The following is a 21,643-nucleotide window of genomic DNA, read 5'->3' as shown; positions in this document are numbered from 1 at the left end:
GGCTGGGAATTTTACCATCAGCTTGTCCGCAAGGGTCCTGTGGTATAGCAACACTCTCAAACCCCTTTCCTCTTCGGGAATCAGAGTGGGCAGGTTCTCCTTATACCGTGGATCGAGCAGTGTGTACACCCAGTAATCCGTAGTGGCCAGAATGCGTGCAACGCGAGGGTCACGAGAAAGGCATCCTAACATGAAGTCAGCCATGTGTGCCAGGGTACCTGTACGCAACACATGGCTGTCTTCACTAGGAAGATCACTTTCAGGATCCTCCTCCTCCTCCTCCTCCTCCTCAGGCCATACACGCTGAAAGGATGACAGGCAATCAGCCGGTGTACCGTCAGCAGCGGCCCAAGCTGTCTCTTCCCCCTCCTCCTCATCCTCCTCATGCTCCTCCTCCTCCTCCTGTACGCGCTGAGAAATAGACAGGAGGGTGCCCTGACTATCCAGCGGCATACTGTCTTCCCCCGCCCCCGTTTCCGAGCGCAAAGCAGCTGCCTTTATGGTTTGCAGGGAATTTCTCAAGATGCATAGCAGAGGAATGGTGACGCTAATGATTGTAGCATCGCCGCTCACCACCTGGGTAGACTCCTCAAAATTACCAAGGACATGGCAGATGTCTGCCAACCAGGCCCACTCTTCTGAAAGGAATTGAGGAGGCTGACTCCCACTGCGCCGCCCATGTTGGTGTTGGTATTCGACTATAGCTCTACGTTGTTCATAGAGCCTGGCCAACATGTGGAGCGTAGAGTTCCACCGTGTGGGCACGTCGCACAGCAGTCGGTGCACTGGCAGCTTAAAGTGATGTTGCAGGGTGCGCAGGGTGGCAGCGTCCGTGTGGGACTTGCGGAAATGTGCGCAGAGCCGGCGCGCCTTTACGAGCAGGTCTGACAAGCGTGGGTAGCTTTTCAGAAAGCGCTGAACCACCAAATTAAAGACGTGGGCCAGGCATGGCACGTGCGTGAGGCTGCCAAGCTGCAGAGCCGCCACCAGGTTACGCCCGTTGTCACACACGACCATGCCCGGTTGGAGGCTCAGCGGCGCAAGCCAGCGGTCGGTCTGCTCTGTCAGACCCTGCAGCAGTTCGTGGGCCGTGTGCCTCTTATCGCCTAAGCTGAGTAGTTTCAGCACGGCCTGCTGACGCTTGCCCACCGCTGTGCTGCCACACCGCGCGACACCGACTGCTGGCGACATGCTGCTGCTAACACATCTTGATTGCGAGACAGAGGAGGAGGAGGAGGGTGCTTTAGTGGAGGAAGCATACACCTCCGCAGATACCAGCACCGAGCTGGGGCCCGCAATTCTGGGGGTGGGTAGGACGTGAGCGGTCCCAGGCTCTGACTCTGTCCCAGCCTCCACTAAATTCACCCAATGTGCCGTCAGGGAGATGTAGTGGCCCTGCCCGCCTGTGCTTGTCCACGTGTCCGTAGTTAAGTGGACCGTGGCAGTAACCGCGTTGGTGAGGGCGCGCACAATGTTGCGGGAGACGTGGTCGTGCAGGGCTGGGACGGCACATCGGGAAAAGTAGTGGCGACTGGGAACTGAGTAGCGCGGGGCCGCCGCCTCCATGATACTTTTGAAGGACTCAGTTTCCACAACCCTATACGGCAGCATCTCAAGGCTGATGAATTTTGCTATGCGGACGGTTAACGTTTGAGCGTGCGGGTGCGTGGCAGCGTACTTGCACTTGCGCTCGAACACTTGCGCAAGCGACGGCTGAACGGTGCGCTGAACTACACTGCTGGATGGGGCCGAGGACAGCGGAGATGAGGGTGTGGGTGCAGGCCATGAGGCGGTAGTGCCTGTGTCCTGAGAGGGGGGTTGCATCTCAGTGGCAGGTTGGGGCACGGGGGAGAGGCAGGGGTGCAAACCGGAGGCGGTGAACGGCCTTCGTCCCACCTTGTGGGGTGCTTGGCCATCATATGTCTGCGCATGGTGGTGGTGGTGAGGCTGTTGGTGTTGGCTCCCCGGCTGAGCTTTGCGCAACAAAGGTTGCACACCACTGTTCGTCGGTCGTCAGGCGTCTCTGTGAAAAACTGCCAGACCTTAGAGCACCTCGGCCTCTGCAGGGTGGCATGGCGCGAGGGGGCGCTTTGGGAAACACTTGGTGGATTATTCGGTCTGGCCCTGCCTCTACCCCTGGCCCTGGCCACCGCACTGCCTCTTGCAACCTGCCCTGCTGATGCCCTTGACTCCCCCTCTGAAGACCTGTCCTCCTGAGTAAGCGTTGCACACCAGGTGGGGTCAGTCACCTCATCGTCCTGCTGCTCTTCCTCCGAATCCTCTGTGCGCTGCTCCCTTGGACTTACTGCCCTTACTACTACCTCACTGCAAGACAACTGTGTCTGATCGTCATCGTCCTCCTCACCCACAGAAAGTTGTTGAGACAGTTGGCGGAAGTCCCCAGCCTCTTCCCTCGGACCCCGGGAACTTTCGAATGGTTGGGCATCAGTGACGATAAACTCCTCTGGTGGGAGAGGAACCGCTGCTGCCCAATCTAAGCAGGGGCCCGAGAACAGTTCCTGGGAGTGTTCCCGCTCCTGAGCAGGTGTTATTGTAGTGGAGTGAGGAGGCTGGGAGGAAAGAGGAGCAGCAGACAGAAGATTCGGATTTGCAGCAGTGGACGGCGCAGAACTGCGTGTTGACGATAGGTTGCTCGAAGCACTTTCTGCCATCCAGGACAGGACCTGCTCACACTGCTCATTTTCTAATAACCGTCTCCCGCGTGGACCCATTAATTGGGCGATGAATGTGGGGACGCCAGAAACGTGCCTCTCTCCTAATCGCGCAGCAGTCGGCTGCGACACACCGGGATCAGGAGCTCGGCCTGTGCCCACACCCTGACTTGGCCCTCCGCGTCCTCGGCCGCGTCCACGTCCTCTAGGCCTACCCCTACCCCTCAGCATGCTGTATTACCAGTGATTTGATTTCACAGGCAGGAAATAAATTGGCGCAAGACTGCAGGCCAAATATAATTTTTTCCCTTTTTGGAAAACGAAAGGCCCCACTGCCTCTAGTGAATGAATAATCTAAGTTCAATAACTGTGCTGTGTCCCTGCTAATGTGTCACAGAACGTGAGGGTAGCAGAGTTATTATAACTCTGGCAGAGCAGGTATTTTTTTTCCCAATTAAGGAAAGCAAATGGCGAAGCCAGCAGTAAAGCGTAGCTGGGTGCGTATGATTTAGCAATGTTTTTCACGCAGCTCACACGTGTCCACCGCCCGTAAGGACGGACAGAGGCTGGACAAATAGATTTGTTTCCACTTGTTTTTCCACCAAAAGGCAGCACTGCGTATATTCAATGAACATGAGAAGTTTAATAACTGTGCTGTGTCCCTGCTAATGTGTCACAGAACGTGAGGGTAGCAGAGTTATTATAACTCTGGCAGAGCAGGTATTTTTTTTCCCAATTAAGGAAAGCAAATGGCGAAGCCAGCAGTAAAGCGTAGCTGGGTGCGTATGATTTAGCAATGTTTTTCACGCAGCTCACACGTGTCCACCGCCCGTAAGGACGGACAGAGGCTGGACAAATAGATTTGTTTCCACTTGTTTTTCCACCAAAAGGCAGCACTGCGTATATTCAATGAACATGAGAAGTTTAATAACTGTGCTGTGTCCCTGCTAATGTGTCACAGAACGTGAGGGTAGCAGAGTTATTATAACTCTGGCAGAGCAGGTATTTTTTTTCCCAATTAAGGAAAGCAAATGGCGAAGCCAGCAGTAAAGCGTAGCTGGGTGCGTATGATTTAGCAATGTTGTTCACGCAGCTCACACGTGTCCACCGCCCGTAAGCACGGACAGAGGCTGGACAAATAGATTTGTTTTCACTTGTTTTTCCACCAAAAGGCAGCACTGCGTATATTCTATGAATAATAACTGTGTTGTGGCCCTGCCTATACAATTCTTTCCCTGCAGTATCAATGGAGGGTGGAATGCTCTGCAGAGGCGATTTTGAGAAGCCCAAAAAAAATGCAGCACAGCTAACAGCAGCCTGGACAGTACTGCACACGGATAAATATGGCCCTAGAAAGGACCGTTGAGGTTCTTGAAGGCTACACGCACTCCTAACACTCTCCCTGCCTATGCAGCACTTCTGTCCCTAATGCCAGGTGCAACGCTCTGCAGAGCCGATTTTGAGAAAAAAAAAATGCCACTGCTAACAGCAGCCAACACACAGCTATCAGTGGCCCTAATAAGGACCTTTGGGGGGTCTTGAAGCCTACACTAACTACCAATTCTTTCCCTACAGCAGCTCCGGTATAAACAGCACTGTCCCTCATCTAACTCACACCGCATCTGAGGCGAGCCGCGGGAGGGGCCGACTTTTATATTAGGCGAACACCTGATCTCGCCAGCCACTCACAGCAGGGGGGTGGTATAGGGCTTAAACGTTGCAGGGGGAAGTTGTAATGCCTTCCCTGTCTTTCAATTGGCCAGAAAAGCGCGCTAACGTCTCAGGGAAGGAAGTGAAAATAACCAGAACACCGCATGGTGTTCGTTACGAATAACGAACATCACGAACACCCTAATATTCGCACGAATATCAAGCTCGGAAGAACACGTTCGCTCATCTCTAGTCAGCGCTCATTCATTTCAATGAGACTGAATGGGTGCCGCTGGGGTATCTCAGCTGCCTCATTGAAAGTGAATGGAGCACAACAAGTCTCCTCCTTACTACAGAGGTGCAGAAACCCTGCAGTGAGGATGACAGGGGAACCGGATCCCCGAATCTCAAGATCGACAGGAGTCTCAGTAGTGAGACCCTCACTGATTAGCAAGTTATTCCCTATCCTATGGAAAAAAGGTAACTTGCAATCTTGGCACAACCCCTTTAAACTATTATCTGTTTCTAAGGGCAACCAGAAGTTTGAAAGCAGCTTTAGATGGGAATGGAGAAAATCAGAACATGCAACAACTCAATTAAGACAAAAATAGTAAAGTATTTGTACATTCTCTCCAGGCATTATGCAGCTAAATCCGTGTTTTTTTTAATTAAAAGTAGAGTAATCTAGTTTGAACCGAAAATATATAAATTCTGGGAAATGCGTGAATCCAGGTTTATCGCATAGAAGACATGCTTTGACACAAAATAATTAGTATTTCAGCTTCACTTTTAATTACTGGATTTTCTTACTTCTTTTTATACTTTCCAAGTTGTGGGGCAGAGAAGTAGCTGGCAGGCATATTACACTGAATGGCAGAAACTGTATGTATCTGGCTGCAGACTCGGCCACTGGAGCCAAACTCGCTCTGCTGAAAGTGAATGGAGGGCTGTGAATTGGTACGGCTCACATCATGCAGAGTTAAGTGCCAAGGACTTAAGTTGCCGCAGATGTCTTGGATGAGGATGGAGGAAGGAGAAGGTCTTTAACAAAGTGGTACTGGACCATTATCAACACATTAACCCATTAGTAGCCCTCCTGGACCAATATGTATACGTCATTACTAATATATTAGTCATTGTGGGAAGGGGATACACCTGGTTGTCATAAATTATGGGCTCAAAACAGCTTTCTCCTAGTAAATTCTGGCAGAATATGATCCATTTTCTATACAATTTGCTGTACATGTTTTATTCTGCCTCCTTAAAGAAGCCCAAAGTATTATAGAAAATGCCTGCTTCGTTTTAACAGTGTAATCTGGAAATAATGATGCCGTTAAAGAATAACATAATTATTGTAATTTGTTTTTATATTTCTTTTGCCTACAACTAGAACATTTAGGGAGTCCCATGCCAAACATTCATGTATATTAGGAGACACAACAAATGCTCACATCTACAATACTGTAATTTTCTGTGGCTCTTGATAGTTTTGACCCTATGAACAAGAACATAATGACTTTAATACTGTCCTCTATAAAAAAAAAGTATATAACTACTACAATATTGTCCCCTATGTACAAGAATATAACTGCTATAATACTGCCCTCTATGTATAAGAATATAACTACTATAATACTGCCCCTATGTACAAGAATATAACTACTATAATACTGCCCCCTATGTACAAGAACTTAACTACTATAATACTGCCCCTATGTACAAGAATATAACTACTATAATACTGCTCCTATGTACAAGACTATACCTACTATAATACTGCCCCCTATGTACAAGAATATAACTACTATAATACTGCCATCCTATGTACAAGAATATAACTACTATAATACTGCCTCCTATGCAGAAGAATGTAACTACTATAATACTGCCCTCTATGTACAAGAATATAACTACTATAATACTGCCCCCTATGTACAAGAATATAACTACTATTATTCTGCCCCCTATGTACAAGAATATAACTACTATAATACTGCCCCCTATGTACAAGAATATAACTACTATAATGCTGCTACTATGTATAAGAATATAACTACTATAATACTGCTGCTATGTATAAGAAAATAACTACTATAATACTGCCCCCTATGTACAAGAATATAAATACTATAATACCGCCCCTATGTACAAGAATATAGCTATCATAATACTGCCCCCTATGTACAAGAATATAACTACTATAATATTGCCCCCTATGTACAAGAATATAACTACTATATTACTGCCCTCTATGTACAGGAATATATCTACTATAATACTGCCCCCTATGTACAAGAATATAACTACTATAATACTGCCCCCTATGTACAAGAATATAACTACTATAATACTGCCCTCTATGTACAAGAATATAACTACTATAATACTGGCCCCTATGTACAAGAATATAACTACTATAATACTGTCCCCATGTACAAAAATATAACTACTATAATACTGCCCCCTATGTAAAAGAATATAACTACTATAATACTACCCTCTATGTACAAGAATATAACTATTATAATGCTGCCCCTATGTACAAGAATATAACTACTATAATACTGCCCCCTGTGTACAAGAATATAAATACTATAATACCGCCCCTATGTACAAGAATATAGCTATCATAATACTGCCCCCTATGTACAAGAATATAACTACTATAATATTGCCCCCTATGTACAAGAATATAACTACTATATTACTGCCCTCTATGTACAGGAATATATCTACTATAATACTGCCCCCTATGTACAAGAATATAACTACTATAATACTGCCCCCTATGTACAAGAATATAACTACTATAATACTGCCCCCTATGTACAAGAATATAACTACTATAATACTGTCCCCATGTACAAGAATATAACTACAGTACTATAACGCAGCCTTATTTTTTACAGCAATGTAGACCATAATGAGTTGGAAAATCTAATGTTAACGTAAACAGAGCCCCCGTCATCTGTAATTTATAGTACTGATATCCAGGGAATGTTATGGGCCACAATAGTTTCTGGGGCCAAGATGTGCCCCGTGTAGTTAAGCCTGTATTACTGTGCATGCAGTTTCCATGCAATTTATGTGAATTCCTCAATATTGGTTGGATCATTTTTTGGCCACCCTTCCCTGTCCATTCTCCTTATGAGATTAGGAGGAGAAATACAAGAGACGCCAGAGCTCGCGTTCAGTTTTTTAGGATAATGAAATAAAGATCATACATCAACATTAAAAGAACATTCTTGCGTCTCATTACAATAGAATTACAGGATAAGTCTTCAATCTGTCAGGTCCCATCATCGGGTCGCTTCCGACGAAGCCGTCTGTTTTGGCTAGTTCTTGAGATGGTCTGGTGACAATCATGGCGAAATCGGGGATTATTACTGTTTTACAGCGCGCACCGAAGCCAAACCAAAAGTATTAATTTCCTAAAGAATATCTGGAGATTGACATGAAAGACACGCACATGGTGCCGGCCGCTGAACAATGCGGCGGCGGTGCCAAGAAGAAAGGGAGAAATAAGTTTTTGTTTGACTGGTTCTGGAATGCTTCTGTTTTTATGTGATCTCTGGCTTTGATGTCCGTGTCATTTCTAGAGACTGGCCTGATGCATTTGTCTTGGCAAAAACCAAGAATGCCATTAAACAGACAATTTCTAGTAGGAATTAAACAAGGATAGCTTTATTAGTCTTCCCGCATGTTGCTCTGACATGGGAAACATTCCTGTGTTGACACAATGTGTCCATATGAATCCCAGAATCTGTAATGCAGGTTGTTACCGTCAATGTTAAACAGCTGCCTCCAGATAAAATATGTAACAAACCATCTTCATATTTCTTGGCTACGTGCTGCTGACAGCTTGTTCACGTTTCGCAAGTTTTTGGTCACCATTGCTGTTGTACTGAACTGTTTTTCGCTTTGTAGTCATTTGAATGTACAAACAACGTTGAGCAATTATTCTGCAAACTTGTTGCAGTGTGTCGGACGCAATTAGGTGGTGAGCTGAGGTTAGGATCCTGACCCATGTGACTGTGCCCTGTCATTCGGCACTGGGTACTAATGGGTTACTTCTTCTGGAGTTGGACCAGATGACTCTGGAGGTCCCTTCCAAGTCTACCATTCTATGATTCTTCTGGTCACTGCAGAAGGTCCCTGAGGTGTCGTCTGTCAGAAACCCCTCAGTGATGCTCAGTGTATAATGTGCCCTCCTTTACTACCCTGCTACAATCAGCCATAATGGAAGTGCATTTATTCCAGTCCCGCCCTCACATGGGCGCCGGTTATTTTTCTGCTGTGTTTGGTGAAGCGAGGGACTGCTGTCAGCTAAGTATTTGTGGCTTTTTATACTGTGTTATGTGCATAGTGCTTTCCTTCCACATTTATCCTCTTCTTTTTCCCTATCTAGGGACACTCTAGGACCCCTAGGTTCCTGACATGGGGCCGTACTTATTGGAGCGATCGCCTTGCTTCTTGGCAGGGTGTACCACACCACAGTTGGTTAGGGATAGCATTCCCATTTCCGTATTTCTGTTACCGTTATTTGCCCTATCTTGTTTTCCCAATGTCCTAGTGATATATGTCTGTATTGGTCCTTTGTGGACATAAATTATATCTTAGTCTGTCCTGTTGGTAGCATCCGTAGAGGACGCCATCCTTGTGTCCTGCATGAATGTCAGAAAATCATTTTGCTGATTTCCTGTTGGCTCTCAGGTTGCAGGACTAAGCATGTCCAAGTAGACCCTGCTTGATCAGTGTCTGCTCTAATGATGATTTGCAGTAACCTTATTAAGCAATTGCTTTGCATTCTAGGAGATGTTGTATTAAAGACGCTGCACCATAGTAACAATTGCTAGGACCTCCACTAATAACAAGAATGGGAGTCCCAAGTGTCCCTGTCTGAATGGAGTAGCATTCACGCATGCATATTGCCGCTCTTTGGCGCTGCAGCAGATAGCTCAGTACAGGCGCTCGGCTATGTCTGGCAGTTTCTCACAGAGATGAATTGAGTCCCATTGAGAATGATTGCCTGCTGCTGCATTCGTACGGGACAGATGGGACCCCGATTTTCGTTATTAGTGGAGGTCCAAGCAGTTGGGCAACCACCAATCAGGTATCAACTAAAGTGTGGAAAGGTGGTAATTTGTCATCGTGGGACAACTCATTTAAGGCAAAATTTGCTAAAATGCAAAGCAATTGGTTGAATATTACTGGAATGTGAATCAGCAGAGCGTGATTTAGAAAGAAACCAATCCAGCAGGTCTGCAGGAACATCTGAGACCTTGGTAAATTGTTCTCTTTACTCCGGACTCCTGTACAGAAATCTACAGGAAAAATAGTGTGTCCTTGCATTAAAGGAGCTCAGCTAAGCTGTTAGAAGTAGCAGCCAGCAGAATAGAGAGTGCAGCTCTGGAGTATAATACAGGATGTAACTCAGGGATCAGTACAGGATAAGTAATGTATGTACACAATGATTGCAACAGCAGAATAGTGAGTGCAGCTCTGGGGTATAACATAGGATGTAACTCAGGATCAGTACAGGATAAGTAATGTATGTACACAGTGACTCCACCAGCAGAATAGTGAGTACAGCTCTGCAGCATAATACAGGATGTAACTCAGGATCAGTACAGAATAAGTAATGTATGTACAGAGCGACTCCACCAGCAGAATAGTGAGTGCAGCTCTGGAGTATAATACAGGATGTAACTCTGGGTCAGTACAGGATAAGTAATGTATGTACACAGTGACTCCACCAGCAGAATAGTGAGTGCAGCTCTGGAGTATAATACAGGATGTAACTCAGGATCAGTACAGGATAAGTAATGTATGTACACAGTGACTCCAACAGCAGAATAGGGAGTGCAGCTGTGGAGTATAATACAAGATGTAACTCAGGATCAGTACAGGATAAGTAATGTATATACACAGTGACTCCACCAGCAGAATAGTGAGTGCAGCTCTGGAGTATAATATAGGATGTAACTCGGGATCAGTACAGGATAAGTAATGTATGTACACAGTGACTCCACCAGCGGAATAGTGAGTACAGCTCTGGAGTATAATACAGGATGTAACTCAGGATCAGTACAGGATAAGTAATGTATGTACACAGTGACTCCACCAGCAGAATAGTGAGTACAGCTCTGGAGTATGATACAGGATGTAACTCAGGATCAGTACAGGATAAGTAATGTATGTACACAGTGACTCCACCAACAGAATAGTGAGTACAGCTCTTGAGGATAATACAGGATGTAACTCAGGATCAGTACAGGATAAGTAATGTATGTACACGGTGACTCCAGCAGCGGAATAGTGAGTGCAGCTCTGGAATATAATACAGGATATAACTCAGGAGCAGTACAGGATAAGTAATGTATGTACACAGTGACTCCACCAGCAGAATAGTGAGTGCAGCTCTGGAATATAATACAAGATATAACTCGGGATCAATACTAAATAGTTAATGCATTATATTTACAAATAATCTTAACTTTTTATGTAGATTATATCTGTGTATATAAAGTGTAAAATAGTGCCCAAATGTGAATAACCTTTAAAATTTTTGATAAGTATGCATAACAAATGTAATAGGATTCAATTAACAGTCAGATAAGTCTCAATATATGTAACTTTTTGCAACGTTTTGTATTAATTTATCTCCTCTTTTTTCTTGATAGATATTTATTTGAAACTTGATGAACCGATGAATAATATAACAATGTCGCTGGGCCAGACGGCAGAGATGCACTGTAGGGTGTCGGGGAACCCTTCCCCTACTATACGGTGGTTAAAAAATGATGCTCCTGTCGTGCAAGAACCCCGCAGGATATCCTTCCGTGCCACCAATTATGGCTCCAGGCTGCGGATTCGAAATTTGGAGACAACCGACACTGGATATTTTCAGTGTGTGGCTACGAATGGGAGGAAAACTGTCTCCACCACCGGGGTCCTGTATGTCAAATTTGGTGAGTTTTTGAAAAGAAAAATGACCATTTTGTTAAGTGCTTACACACTCATGTAATGACAATTTGGTTTGGTTTAACTCCTTATAATTCTATTTCCAGGTCCCCCTCCTACTGCAAGCCCTGGTTCAGTGTAAGTAATATGCTCTTTAAATTTTAGAATTGCTACATAGTATCCAATTTAAGAAACCACCGCTTTGGACAACCTATTCCACAGTTTAACCCAAAGGGACACTAACTATTCCAACCCCAATTAACCATTCCCTCGGGTCTTCCCCTCTGGTGACTCCTCTTTAATAAAAGACACAGACTTAAAGGGTTGGAGAAATTTGGGCATAGCTGCTATTTTATTTAAAAAAAACTTCAGATGAAAACATAAGAACATACTAAAAAAAATTAAGCACAATCATTCATCCCAACACACATAAGATGGAGGAGTCCTTAGACCTGGCCATCGACCTGTCCACCTCGTTTAATTGCCCCTAACCACTGCCCACACCTTAGGGGCACCACAGCTAACTCCAGATGGATGTTCTCAAGTATCCACCCACTCCTTGAGACACCACCAAGCAGAATGGGTACAATAAAGCTACTTTGAATGTGGCTTTGCATTTCTAAAAACATTTCTTTATCACTGCTTCATATTGCTGCAGTACAGTGTGCCAGCAGGGCACTTTGGGCCAGTGTGCCCCTATATGGTTATTCCCCATTACTCCTCCACCCCCAGCCTACTGTTTCATAGCTAGTTCCCCTTTGTACTTTTTCATTGCCCTCTCGTTCCCCTCTTTCTCAGTATAATGAAAAAGCTATCCCTGAAGTGGTTGCTGAAAGCTGCCAAACTCGCTGCCTCCAATGGCCGACGCTGCAACCTTTTTTCCCTTTAATATCCTGCCAATTTCCCTGGCACTACAGGGGTACGATTTTGCTTTTGACAAATATGGATGTATGTTTTAGATTTTATGTTTCCTAGTGATGCCCAGAGTGCTAAAACTGACATATACAAGACATAAAAGACATTCTACCCGAGTGTCAGGGCATAATGCCCCTAATAGCTCATTACAGACCTTTCATAAATCACTTCTCGGAATTTCTAAAATTCCATTTAACCATTAGGAACCTAAAAATTTCTGTTGGGTTCAAGACAAGCACTCAGTTGTAGTCGTATTAACTTTATTCCAAACTATGAGCTAAAATTACAACCTCCAGCATGTTCTATCATGGTCAGAAATACAATGTCTAAGGACCCTTTTACATAGGCTGATATATCATTCAGGGTAAATGCCAACACCGACTAAACGACGAAAGATAAATTAGTTCAGTTTCTGCAGGCGTAAAAACTGAAGGATGATCGTCCCGTGTAAACAGGCCGTCGTTCATCTATGAAGAACTACCTGTTTACTGTCCATGGAAACAGGCGGGCCATAATGATCCCTGGCCCACCCCACCAATATTCACTAGCGATGATCAGTTCTGTGTAAAAGCACTAGAATGATCATCACTGGGACGATCTGAGCCTGACAGGTCATCATGTCTAAAAACACTGTAAGAGACTTCTCTTGTGCTGCACCTGAGCTCTAGAATGCGCTTCCTTGGTCCTTCAACCCGAAGCTTTGAGGTCTACAGGAAGTAGTAGTCTTAGAACAGATGGAGAGCTGCGGGTTCTAAACTACTGAATGCTACATATACTTAAAGGGGTTTTGTGGGCAAATTCTATTGATGAACTGTCCTCACGGTAGGTCATCAATAGTTAATCATTGGGAACCTGCCATTTGAGATCCCTGGCAATCAGCTGATCACTAAGCCCGCTGTCCGTGTAGTAGGGGCAGACACCGTCATCATGTTGGAGGCAAAAGCATCATAAAGCGCTTCACTCTAATTGAATCGGAGTGCTGCCTTCTATTACCTTACATGTCCGACCCCCTTGTTGGAGATGGAAGTGCTGTAATAGGAGGCTTCAGCTTCCAGTGATTTCAGTGTAAGTGAAGCCCTCTATGACACTTCTGTCTGTGACTCCAATGACGACATCTGGCCTCGCTACACTGACAGCGGGCTGGGTCATCAGACGATCACCGGGGATCTTGAGAGGCGGGTCACCAGTGATTAACTACTGATGACCTATCCTAAGGATAGGTTATCAATAGAATTTGTCTGTAAAACCCCTTTAATTTCTATCTATGTCATCAATCTGCGAAGAGACCTCAATATATTCGGGATTTCTTTTTTTAGTTCTGCAACTTTTTAATTTAGGGCTTTTTCACATCAATGTCGGAAGTTCTTCCATGGCTGAATCCCATTAAAAAATAGGACAAAATAGTGCAGGCATGCTGAGTTATTTCATCCTATACAATGCTAGAAGCTGGAGACCAAACTGACCCAATTATAGTCAATGGGGTCCATTCGGTGCCATTCTTTCTATCATATGACGGTTATGTCCCATCACTGGGTTCTGTTTTCCCGCTCCCATAATGCAGCAGGAACATAGAATCCATAGTGCCAGTGCGAACTAGCCCTTATTTTGTTTTTCAATTCCTAAGTGATTTCATGGTTTGCTTGCTGTCAGTGAAAAGGTGAATGAATGTTTGTTTGCAGTCTAAAGACCTGTCCTGAGCATGTCCAACTGATACAAGTGGCCAGCTGCCCTAGAAGAGAAGGCTTCCATTCAATGACAGCAAGCAGATAGAAACGGTGAAAATATAGAACAACTGAAATAAAAATAAAAAGTATAATTAAAAAGTTTCAGAACTTTTCATTACACGGTGATTAAACTTTATGAATCCCATTAAGGCCCTGGTTAGTTTATTACATTATTATGACCTTAGTTCTATTATTTGACTCTTGTGACAATAATTGTTTTTTTGCTTGTTTATTCTGAGAACATCCGAGCTGCTTTTTTTTGGCTGCGGCTTCAGTCTGTTTCATCACAATTTGTCTGTGCTTAGTCATGCGTGGGGGGTGTGGGGGACATAACTGAGACTCTTCTGATGTGGATGAACAAATAGTTGGGAGATAATTAATAACAGCGACGGAAAATCATTTCTGACTGGTTTTCATTTCAAGCCGTATGAGGCTTAATTACTATATTTGGCCTCCTGCTAATACAACCTAAAAAAGCATCTTAATGGGATCAGATGAAGTCTTTTACATATCTTGTCTCAGATGTCAGCAGCTCAGTGGTATTACTATTTATTATCCCCTTTGGAGCTACTATTATTATTCAGTGGTGACTCTATAGGGGATGCAGTCACATCTGGTGGTGCTAACACTATTATAAAGATGGTTGGGACCCCTGGTACAGAGTTTACCACTAGAAGCTTTAAAGGAATATAGTATGCTAGGCTGAAAAAAGACAAATGTCCCTCCAGTTCAGCCTATCTCCACCCACCCTCTCCCTTGTTGATCCAGAGGAAGGCAAAAAAAACCCCAGTGGGCAGAAGCCAAGTAACCCTCATTCTGGTGGAAAATAAAACCGTCCTGACTGCATAATGGCAGCTAGAGTAATCCCTGGATCAACATTTGAGATCAACAACCCTTCTGGTTATTTAATGTGTATATCCTGTAATGTTGGAACGCTCCAAAAAGACACCTAGTCCCCTCTTAAACTCCTCCATTGATTTTACCTTCACCACGTCCTCAGGCAGAGAGTTCCACAGTCTCACTGCTCTTCCAGTAAAGAACCCCCTTCTGTGTTTTTGATTCAACCTTCTTTCCTCTAGACATTGAGGATGCCTGTTGCAGTCCTGGGTATAAACAGATCATGGGAGAGATCCTTGTATTGTCCCCTAATATATTTATACATAGTCATTTGATCGCCCCTTAACTGTCTTTTTTCCAGGGTAAATAATCCTAATTTTGATGCTTCTCTGGGTATTCCAGTCTTCCCATTACGTTTATTAATTTAGTTGCCCTTCTTTGAACCCCCTCAAGCACTGTAACATCTTTCCTGAGCTCCGGTGTCCAGAACTGTGCGCAGTATTCCATGTGAGGCCTGACAAGTGCCTTATATAGTAGAAGGATAATGTTCTCGTCCCTCGGCCCTATACCTCTTTAAATGCACCCCAAGACTTTACTTGCTTTAGCAGCAGCTGACTGACATTGGTTGCTCCAGTTAAGTCTGCAGTCCACTAGTACCCCTAGATCTTTTTCCATATCACTTTTTCCTATCAGTACCCCATTTAGTGTATATTGGGGACATCCGTTTCTCCTGCCCATGTGCAGAACCTTACATTTATCAATATTGAATTTCATTTGCCATTCTTCTACCCAAGCCCCCAGCTTATCTAGGGGTATTTGTAAAATCAAATAGGCAGCTCAGTGTGTTCTTTATTTAAAATCATTAATCTTTGCAAAAAGACCCATTTTTAGAAAATGTACCAGTCCAGACTCCTCAGCGCCACCCCACCCAAAATATTATATCCTCACTCTCTGTTAAACTTTGGTTGCTCCTGGACACAACCTCCAGTAGTTCTTAACTCTGGTCGAGCATGCTCAGTTCATCCTTCACTTCTATGTAATTGCTCAGGCCATATCTTTAGCAAATAGTGTGAACATGTGCCGAGCAGGCTGTGTCTCTGCTCTCTCTGCCCTGCATTCAGTAAGCTCAGCTCCCCTGCCTCTGACAAAGGTTAACCATTTCATATGCAAAGGTATAGGTATAGTCTGTACGGTCTTATCACAGCTGTAACAGATACGTTTTGCAGATATCCAGCTTCCTTCCCTCTTCAAACTGTATTTTAAAAAAAGCTCAGGGGTACGACAAAGGGTTAGTCTGGTTTCACATCTGCGTTGGAACCTCGGTCGGAGGATCTGTTGCAGGTCCGGATGAAAATAAGGGAAGCAAAACCCCTGCATGCAGCACTTTTTCTTTTGCCCAAAAGCTGGGCAGCTGAGCAGAAACCAAACAGACTCCATTATAGTCAGTGGGGTCCATTCGGCGCTGTTGAGTTCCATCCAGAGACGGAGCCATTTGGCCACACGCATTCTCCTTTCTTGCTCCCTGAACAGAGCTGGAAATCGGAACCCCTGGCGCAGGCGTAAGACCTCCCTTATTCTGCTCCAATTAACCCTTTCAGTGCACAGGCAGAGTAGTGTTACTGGTAAATGCACAGAGATGGGAGATGCCAGCAGCCAGGAGGTGATACATGTGCTTTTGGAAACTTTAGTCATGTGACCGAGCAAAAGGACCTTCACCACCAGGAGTAATAGTCTAAGTACATAGAAGGGAGGCACATAGCAAGCTAAATTATGCATATGGTATTCTGCCTAATGAGGCAAGGAAGGTATTGGGTTTTGACAAGAATATTGGATTGTGGTACAACCCCTTAAAGCTACGTCTACTATGTTTGTGTTGATGGAGACATCATGCGTTCCACGTACGGCGTGCCTGCACTGCACTGAGGATGGCGCATGCATGGGACGTCACTCCTGCTGAGGAGTCACAGCGCATGCGCCTCATCCCTAAATGTGGCGGAGATGTCCATCAACATACAAGGGGGCCGTTGCTAGCATAAGAAGGAGGGAGAAAGCCCGCCCACTGACAGATTTGAACCGCCCATCAGGCTAATTAACATACGGCATGGAAAGCCTTTCTGCAGCTTTATCTATAGATGGGAGTCACATTGTACAGTTTCAATCATCATTCAGTGGCTCATGCGTCGGTATATTAAGTTTAATAGGCAAAAATTAGCTGACAGACTTCCTTTAATAATCAGCCAGATGGCTCTCAGCTCATCCATGTTCACATAAAAAGCGATTTTTCCAAGACCCACCCATTGCGTAAAGGCGCCAGCAAGTTTTATAAGAACTGGAAGAAACACGGAAATGTAAAAGACTCTGAACAGAACATAATCGAGTATTTTTCAGTCTTTGTGACATATACGTGCATTCTACACATGCCATCCAGACACATTTATGTATATACACTATACCCCGCCCAGTCCATCAGTATACACTACCCTACCAAAAGTAATTGGACGCCTGAGCAAGAATCAAAAGTAGTATTTATTTGCATATATTAATACTTACTGGGGATTTTTTGGCCTTGATGACATCAGATACTCGCCGTGGAATACTTTTTATCAATGTCAGATACACTTCAGCTGGTATTTCCCTCCATTCATCCTGCAAACATCTGGCAAATTCTCTCAAAGAAGATGCATCAGCCCGTCTACAGTGGTGAGAGTTGAGCAATGGAAGAATGTTCTTTGGAACGACGAAAAGTTTTTCTGGACCGGGTCGCATTGACTGGCATCTTTTCCCACAAACATTCATAAAGGAGTGCTGTTTACTGTTGCTTTATTATAGTGTGGCTTCGGGCATGTTTCACCACATCTTGATTTCTAGAATGAAGTGCTTCCACCCTTACTATTTAGTGGATAATTTCATGATGACACTGGAGGTGAAAACCCAAGATGGGACACCCCTTTAAAAGAGCATTTTTAATTCTAGATTAAAAAAACGATCACATTTTTATTGCTTGCCATGGGTAACTACACCATACTTTTATTCCCATTGCCCCAGGATGGAAAAAAATTGATACAGTTCTGCTTTTCGACCTTTTTTACAGCAATTCCTGTCACAAACTTTGGCTGACCCCTCCAAGGGTCTGCACCCTATGTAGCATGCCTTAGGACATGTGTCAAAAACGCTATCTTTTCTCCTTAGGGAGAGCAACTATAAACTAAGTAAGGAGACTCAAATGGCCATGCACGCTCCTCTGGGTAATATGCAAGTAAGGGAGATGGAATAAATCCTCCACAGTGCCACCTAGTGAAAGGCAGCATTCCTTCAAGCCAAAGTCAGACTTTTTATACAAGCCTTGTTACAATGACCGGGAATTACAAGCAAAGCCAGACTCCATGTACATACAGCTGTTTCAGGGTTCATGTACAGCTGTACATGGAGTCTGGCTTTGCTTGTAATTCCCAGTCATTGTAACAAGGCTTGTATAAAAAGTCTGACTTTGGCTTGAAGGAATGCTGCCTTTCACTAGGTGGCAATGTGGAGGATTTATTCCATCTCCCTTATTTGCATATCACCCAGAGGAGCGTGCATGGCCATTTGAGTCTCCTTACTTAGTTTATAGTTGCTCTCCCTAAGGAGAAAAGATAGCGTTTAGGACATGTGACATGCTATTAAGACACAATCCATTCTACTGATTGGGGGGTCCAAATACTTTTGGCAGGATAGTACACAGTTCAAAGATTTTGTATAGGAGCCAAGGGTACCTTGGCCCTTTGTCCTCTTGATCAGTGGGAGTTCCCAGCAGATGGGGTCCCACCAATCAGCAAGAGGCGGCATATTTTAACAATATCCATCATGTACTTTAAACATTATAGTTCCTGGATGAAAAACGAAGAAATTCAAAAAAAATGTCAAAAATATTTTTATTGCATAAGATTTACTATAGTCTCAGTGTGACCTTCCGGCGGACACATTTCTATTCCCTTCTCTTCCCTTTAGGATTAGCGTTTTGGAAAATTTCTGCTACTTTCAGATGTCATTAATCAGGATGGTGTTTGTGCTTCTAGGACCACCTGGGCACTGCGAAACATAATAGGGGACCAAGGAGAACAATGAACGTTCTGGTGTGACAATGCAAGCCATTGTTGTGGGGACTGTCAATCACAGCGCAAGGACCTTTGTATTAGTCTGTTTCCACATACCCACAGCCTGGGGAACGTGTTTATCTGACCTAATAAAAACATTAAATGGGGTCATAAATCTCTTCTAGCCCAATATACTTTCCACTGCACCATTATAAAGCATTTAAAGAACCCTTAAAGGCCATGACAATATAATTCACCCTCTAAGGCTATAATAATTGGAAATGGTAAAGTAACCAATTGTCCCATCACGTTTTTTTAAATTTTTATTTCATTTGAGGTCCAACAAAAAGGCAATTACGAGGTGTTACATAATATACTCCTATAATTAAAACCATACAGAGGACTGGGGCTTAGTACGGAACGCACTTAATCCAGTCCCCTCCATTACGTTCTGTATAAATGGTATTTAAACCGTGTTGGTTTTATTGATCTTGTTAACAAGAGGAGGGATGTGGTTTTGTCTGTGGTCGTACAAAATCATTCTCGTGTATATGCTCGTATTTACATTGAACCACATTACATGCTCATCTATGAGTCATTGCCTCCCTATTGAGAATGAAAGTCGTTGTTTGGCCCCTGGGGCATCGGTGATTTATGTTTTGCAATCATTCTCCTTAGAAGGGTTCCCTGAAAATAAGCTGGGACCCCGAACAAATGGCTGTAATCTCTTGGAACACCTGGAAGTAAAGGCCCTTTTCTGCATGCAGAAACTGAACGGCGAACGAGAAGCGAATGAATTCTTGTTCGTCGGCTAGTCGGTGCATGCAGTTACACTGAACGAAGCATTCAGATTCCACTTGGATGTTGAAATCTGAACGATTTTTCGGCCTTTGTAAAAAGCGCCTTGTTTTCGATTTCCCAACAGAACTTGTATCCGTATGGCATAGACATGCTTGGTCTTCCAGAAAGAGAAACACTCTTCACTCTTCATTTGCTGTTCTACATTCCAGGGTATTTTTGAAGTGGGTTCTTCTAAACCCGACACTACATCCATACATACATGCTATAACAAAAGGTTTGACTCCTCTGCTTTGTCCTGTTTCCCAATCCGGACTAGACAGCCTTCTCCCGTTGAGTAGTTCATTGACCTCTATAGGGGTCAGAAACGCTCTTTTCTCCTTAGGGAGATCAACTATAAACTAAGTGAGGAGACTCAAATGGCCACGCACGCTCCTCTGGGTAATATGCAAATAAGGGAGATGGAATAAATCCTCCACAGTGCCACCTATTGAAAGGCAGCATTCCTTCAAGCCAAAGTGGGACTTTTTATACAAGTCTTCTTACAATGACTGGGAATCAAAAGCAAAGCCAGACTCCATGTACATACAGCTGTTTCCGGGTTATTGCCCATCATCAGTGTACAGTAGGAGTCTGGCTTTTGCTAGTGAGAGGCCTGGGACAGGGGTCAGAAACGCTCTTTTGTCCTTAGGGAGAGCAACTATATACCATAAACTAAGTGAGGAGACTCAAATGGCCACGCACGCTCCTCTGGGTAATTTGCATATATGGGCAATAACCTGGAAACAGCTGTATGTACATGGAGTCTGGCTTTGCTTTTGATTCCCAGTCATTGTAACAAGACTTGTATAAAAAGTCCCACTTTGACTTGAAGGAATGCTGCCTTTCAATAGGTGGCACTGTGGAGGATTTATTCCATCTCCCTTATTTGCATATTACCCAGAGGAGCGTGCGTGGCCATTTGAGTCTCCTCACTTAGTTTATAGTATATAGTTGCTCTCCCTAAGGAGAAAAGAGCGTTTCTGACCCCTGTCCCAGGACTCTCACTAGCAAACGCCAGACTCCTACTGTACACTGATGATGGGCAATAACCTGGAAACAGCTGTATGTACATGGAGTCTGGCTTTGCTTTTGATTCCCAGTCATTGTAACAAGACTTGTATAAAAAGTCCCACTTTGACTCGAAGGAATGCTGCCTTTCAATAGGTGGCACTGTGGAGGATTTATTCCATCTCCCTTATTTGACCTCTATAGGGATGTCTGTTGTATATCTAGGGTTCCATCTCAATAGTAGCACAGCCTAGAATTAAAGGACTATTCTGGGTATTTAAAAGTTGATTGGTAAGGGTCCCCGCCCATTAACTAATCTCACGGCCGCTGTCAGTGCAGCAGGGCTGAACGTATGCAGCAGTAGTCAGAGATGAAGTGTAATAGAGTGCTTCACTCCATTGCAATCAATGGGAGCGATGCTTTCTATTACACTTCGGGCTCCTCATTGCAGGCAGAGCCAGAAGTGTAATAGAAGACATCACTCCCATCGATTTCAATGGGAGTGATGCCTTTTTTTACACTTCTAGCTTTGGGCTCTGACCACCGATGTGAACATCTGGCTACATTGCAGTGACATGTGCCTGCAGGATCACCTAATCAGGGAGGATCCTGAGTGACAGAACCCCACACATCAACTTTTGATGATTTATCTTGAGGGTAAGTCATCAATAATAAATACCCAGAATATCCCTTTAATACAACATAGATGTTCCGACATTCAATGTATGCTAATCATCTACTCCCCGTTGATGTCCATGGCCACTTTGATGGATAATAGTCCACTTCTACCTAGAAAAAGGAACCAAGATAGACAGCAACTACAGAATTGATGGTATATCCTTAAAAGAGGCAACCGGTATCAGATCAGTATCAGATCAGTGGCGGTTTGAATCTCAACTGATTTGCCAGGCACAGTAGCTGAGAGTAGTGGAGGATCAGGGCAGGCAGGATGGAGCAGATT

At 44.2% G+C, this 21,643-nt stretch overlaps 1 protein-coding gene across 1 annotated transcript in view; it reads left to right on the top strand.

Moving 5' to 3' along the window:
- The window catches only part of ROR1 (receptor tyrosine kinase like orphan receptor 1), a 238,570-nt gene that overhangs the window by 171,783 nt on the left and 45,144 nt on the right, over positions 1-21,643 (top strand). The window contains exons 3-4 of the mRNA XM_066597694.1: positions 11,006-11,293; positions 11,393-11,423. Of these exons, the coding sequence (XP_066453791.1) occupies positions 11,006-11,293; positions 11,393-11,423 (319 nt within the window). The remainder of the gene's footprint in view (positions 1-11,005; positions 11,294-11,392; positions 11,424-21,643) is intronic.

Source organism: Eleutherodactylus coqui, chromosome 3 (genome assembly GCF_035609145.1).
Source record: "Eleutherodactylus coqui strain aEleCoq1 chromosome 3, aEleCoq1.hap1, whole genome shotgun sequence".
In the NCBI taxonomy this organism is placed as follows: Eukaryota; Metazoa; Chordata; class Amphibia; order Anura; family Eleutherodactylidae; genus Eleutherodactylus; species Eleutherodactylus coqui.
The sequence above is the reverse complement of the archived record's forward strand: the minus strand, read 5'-3'. Positions and strand labels throughout refer to the sequence as shown.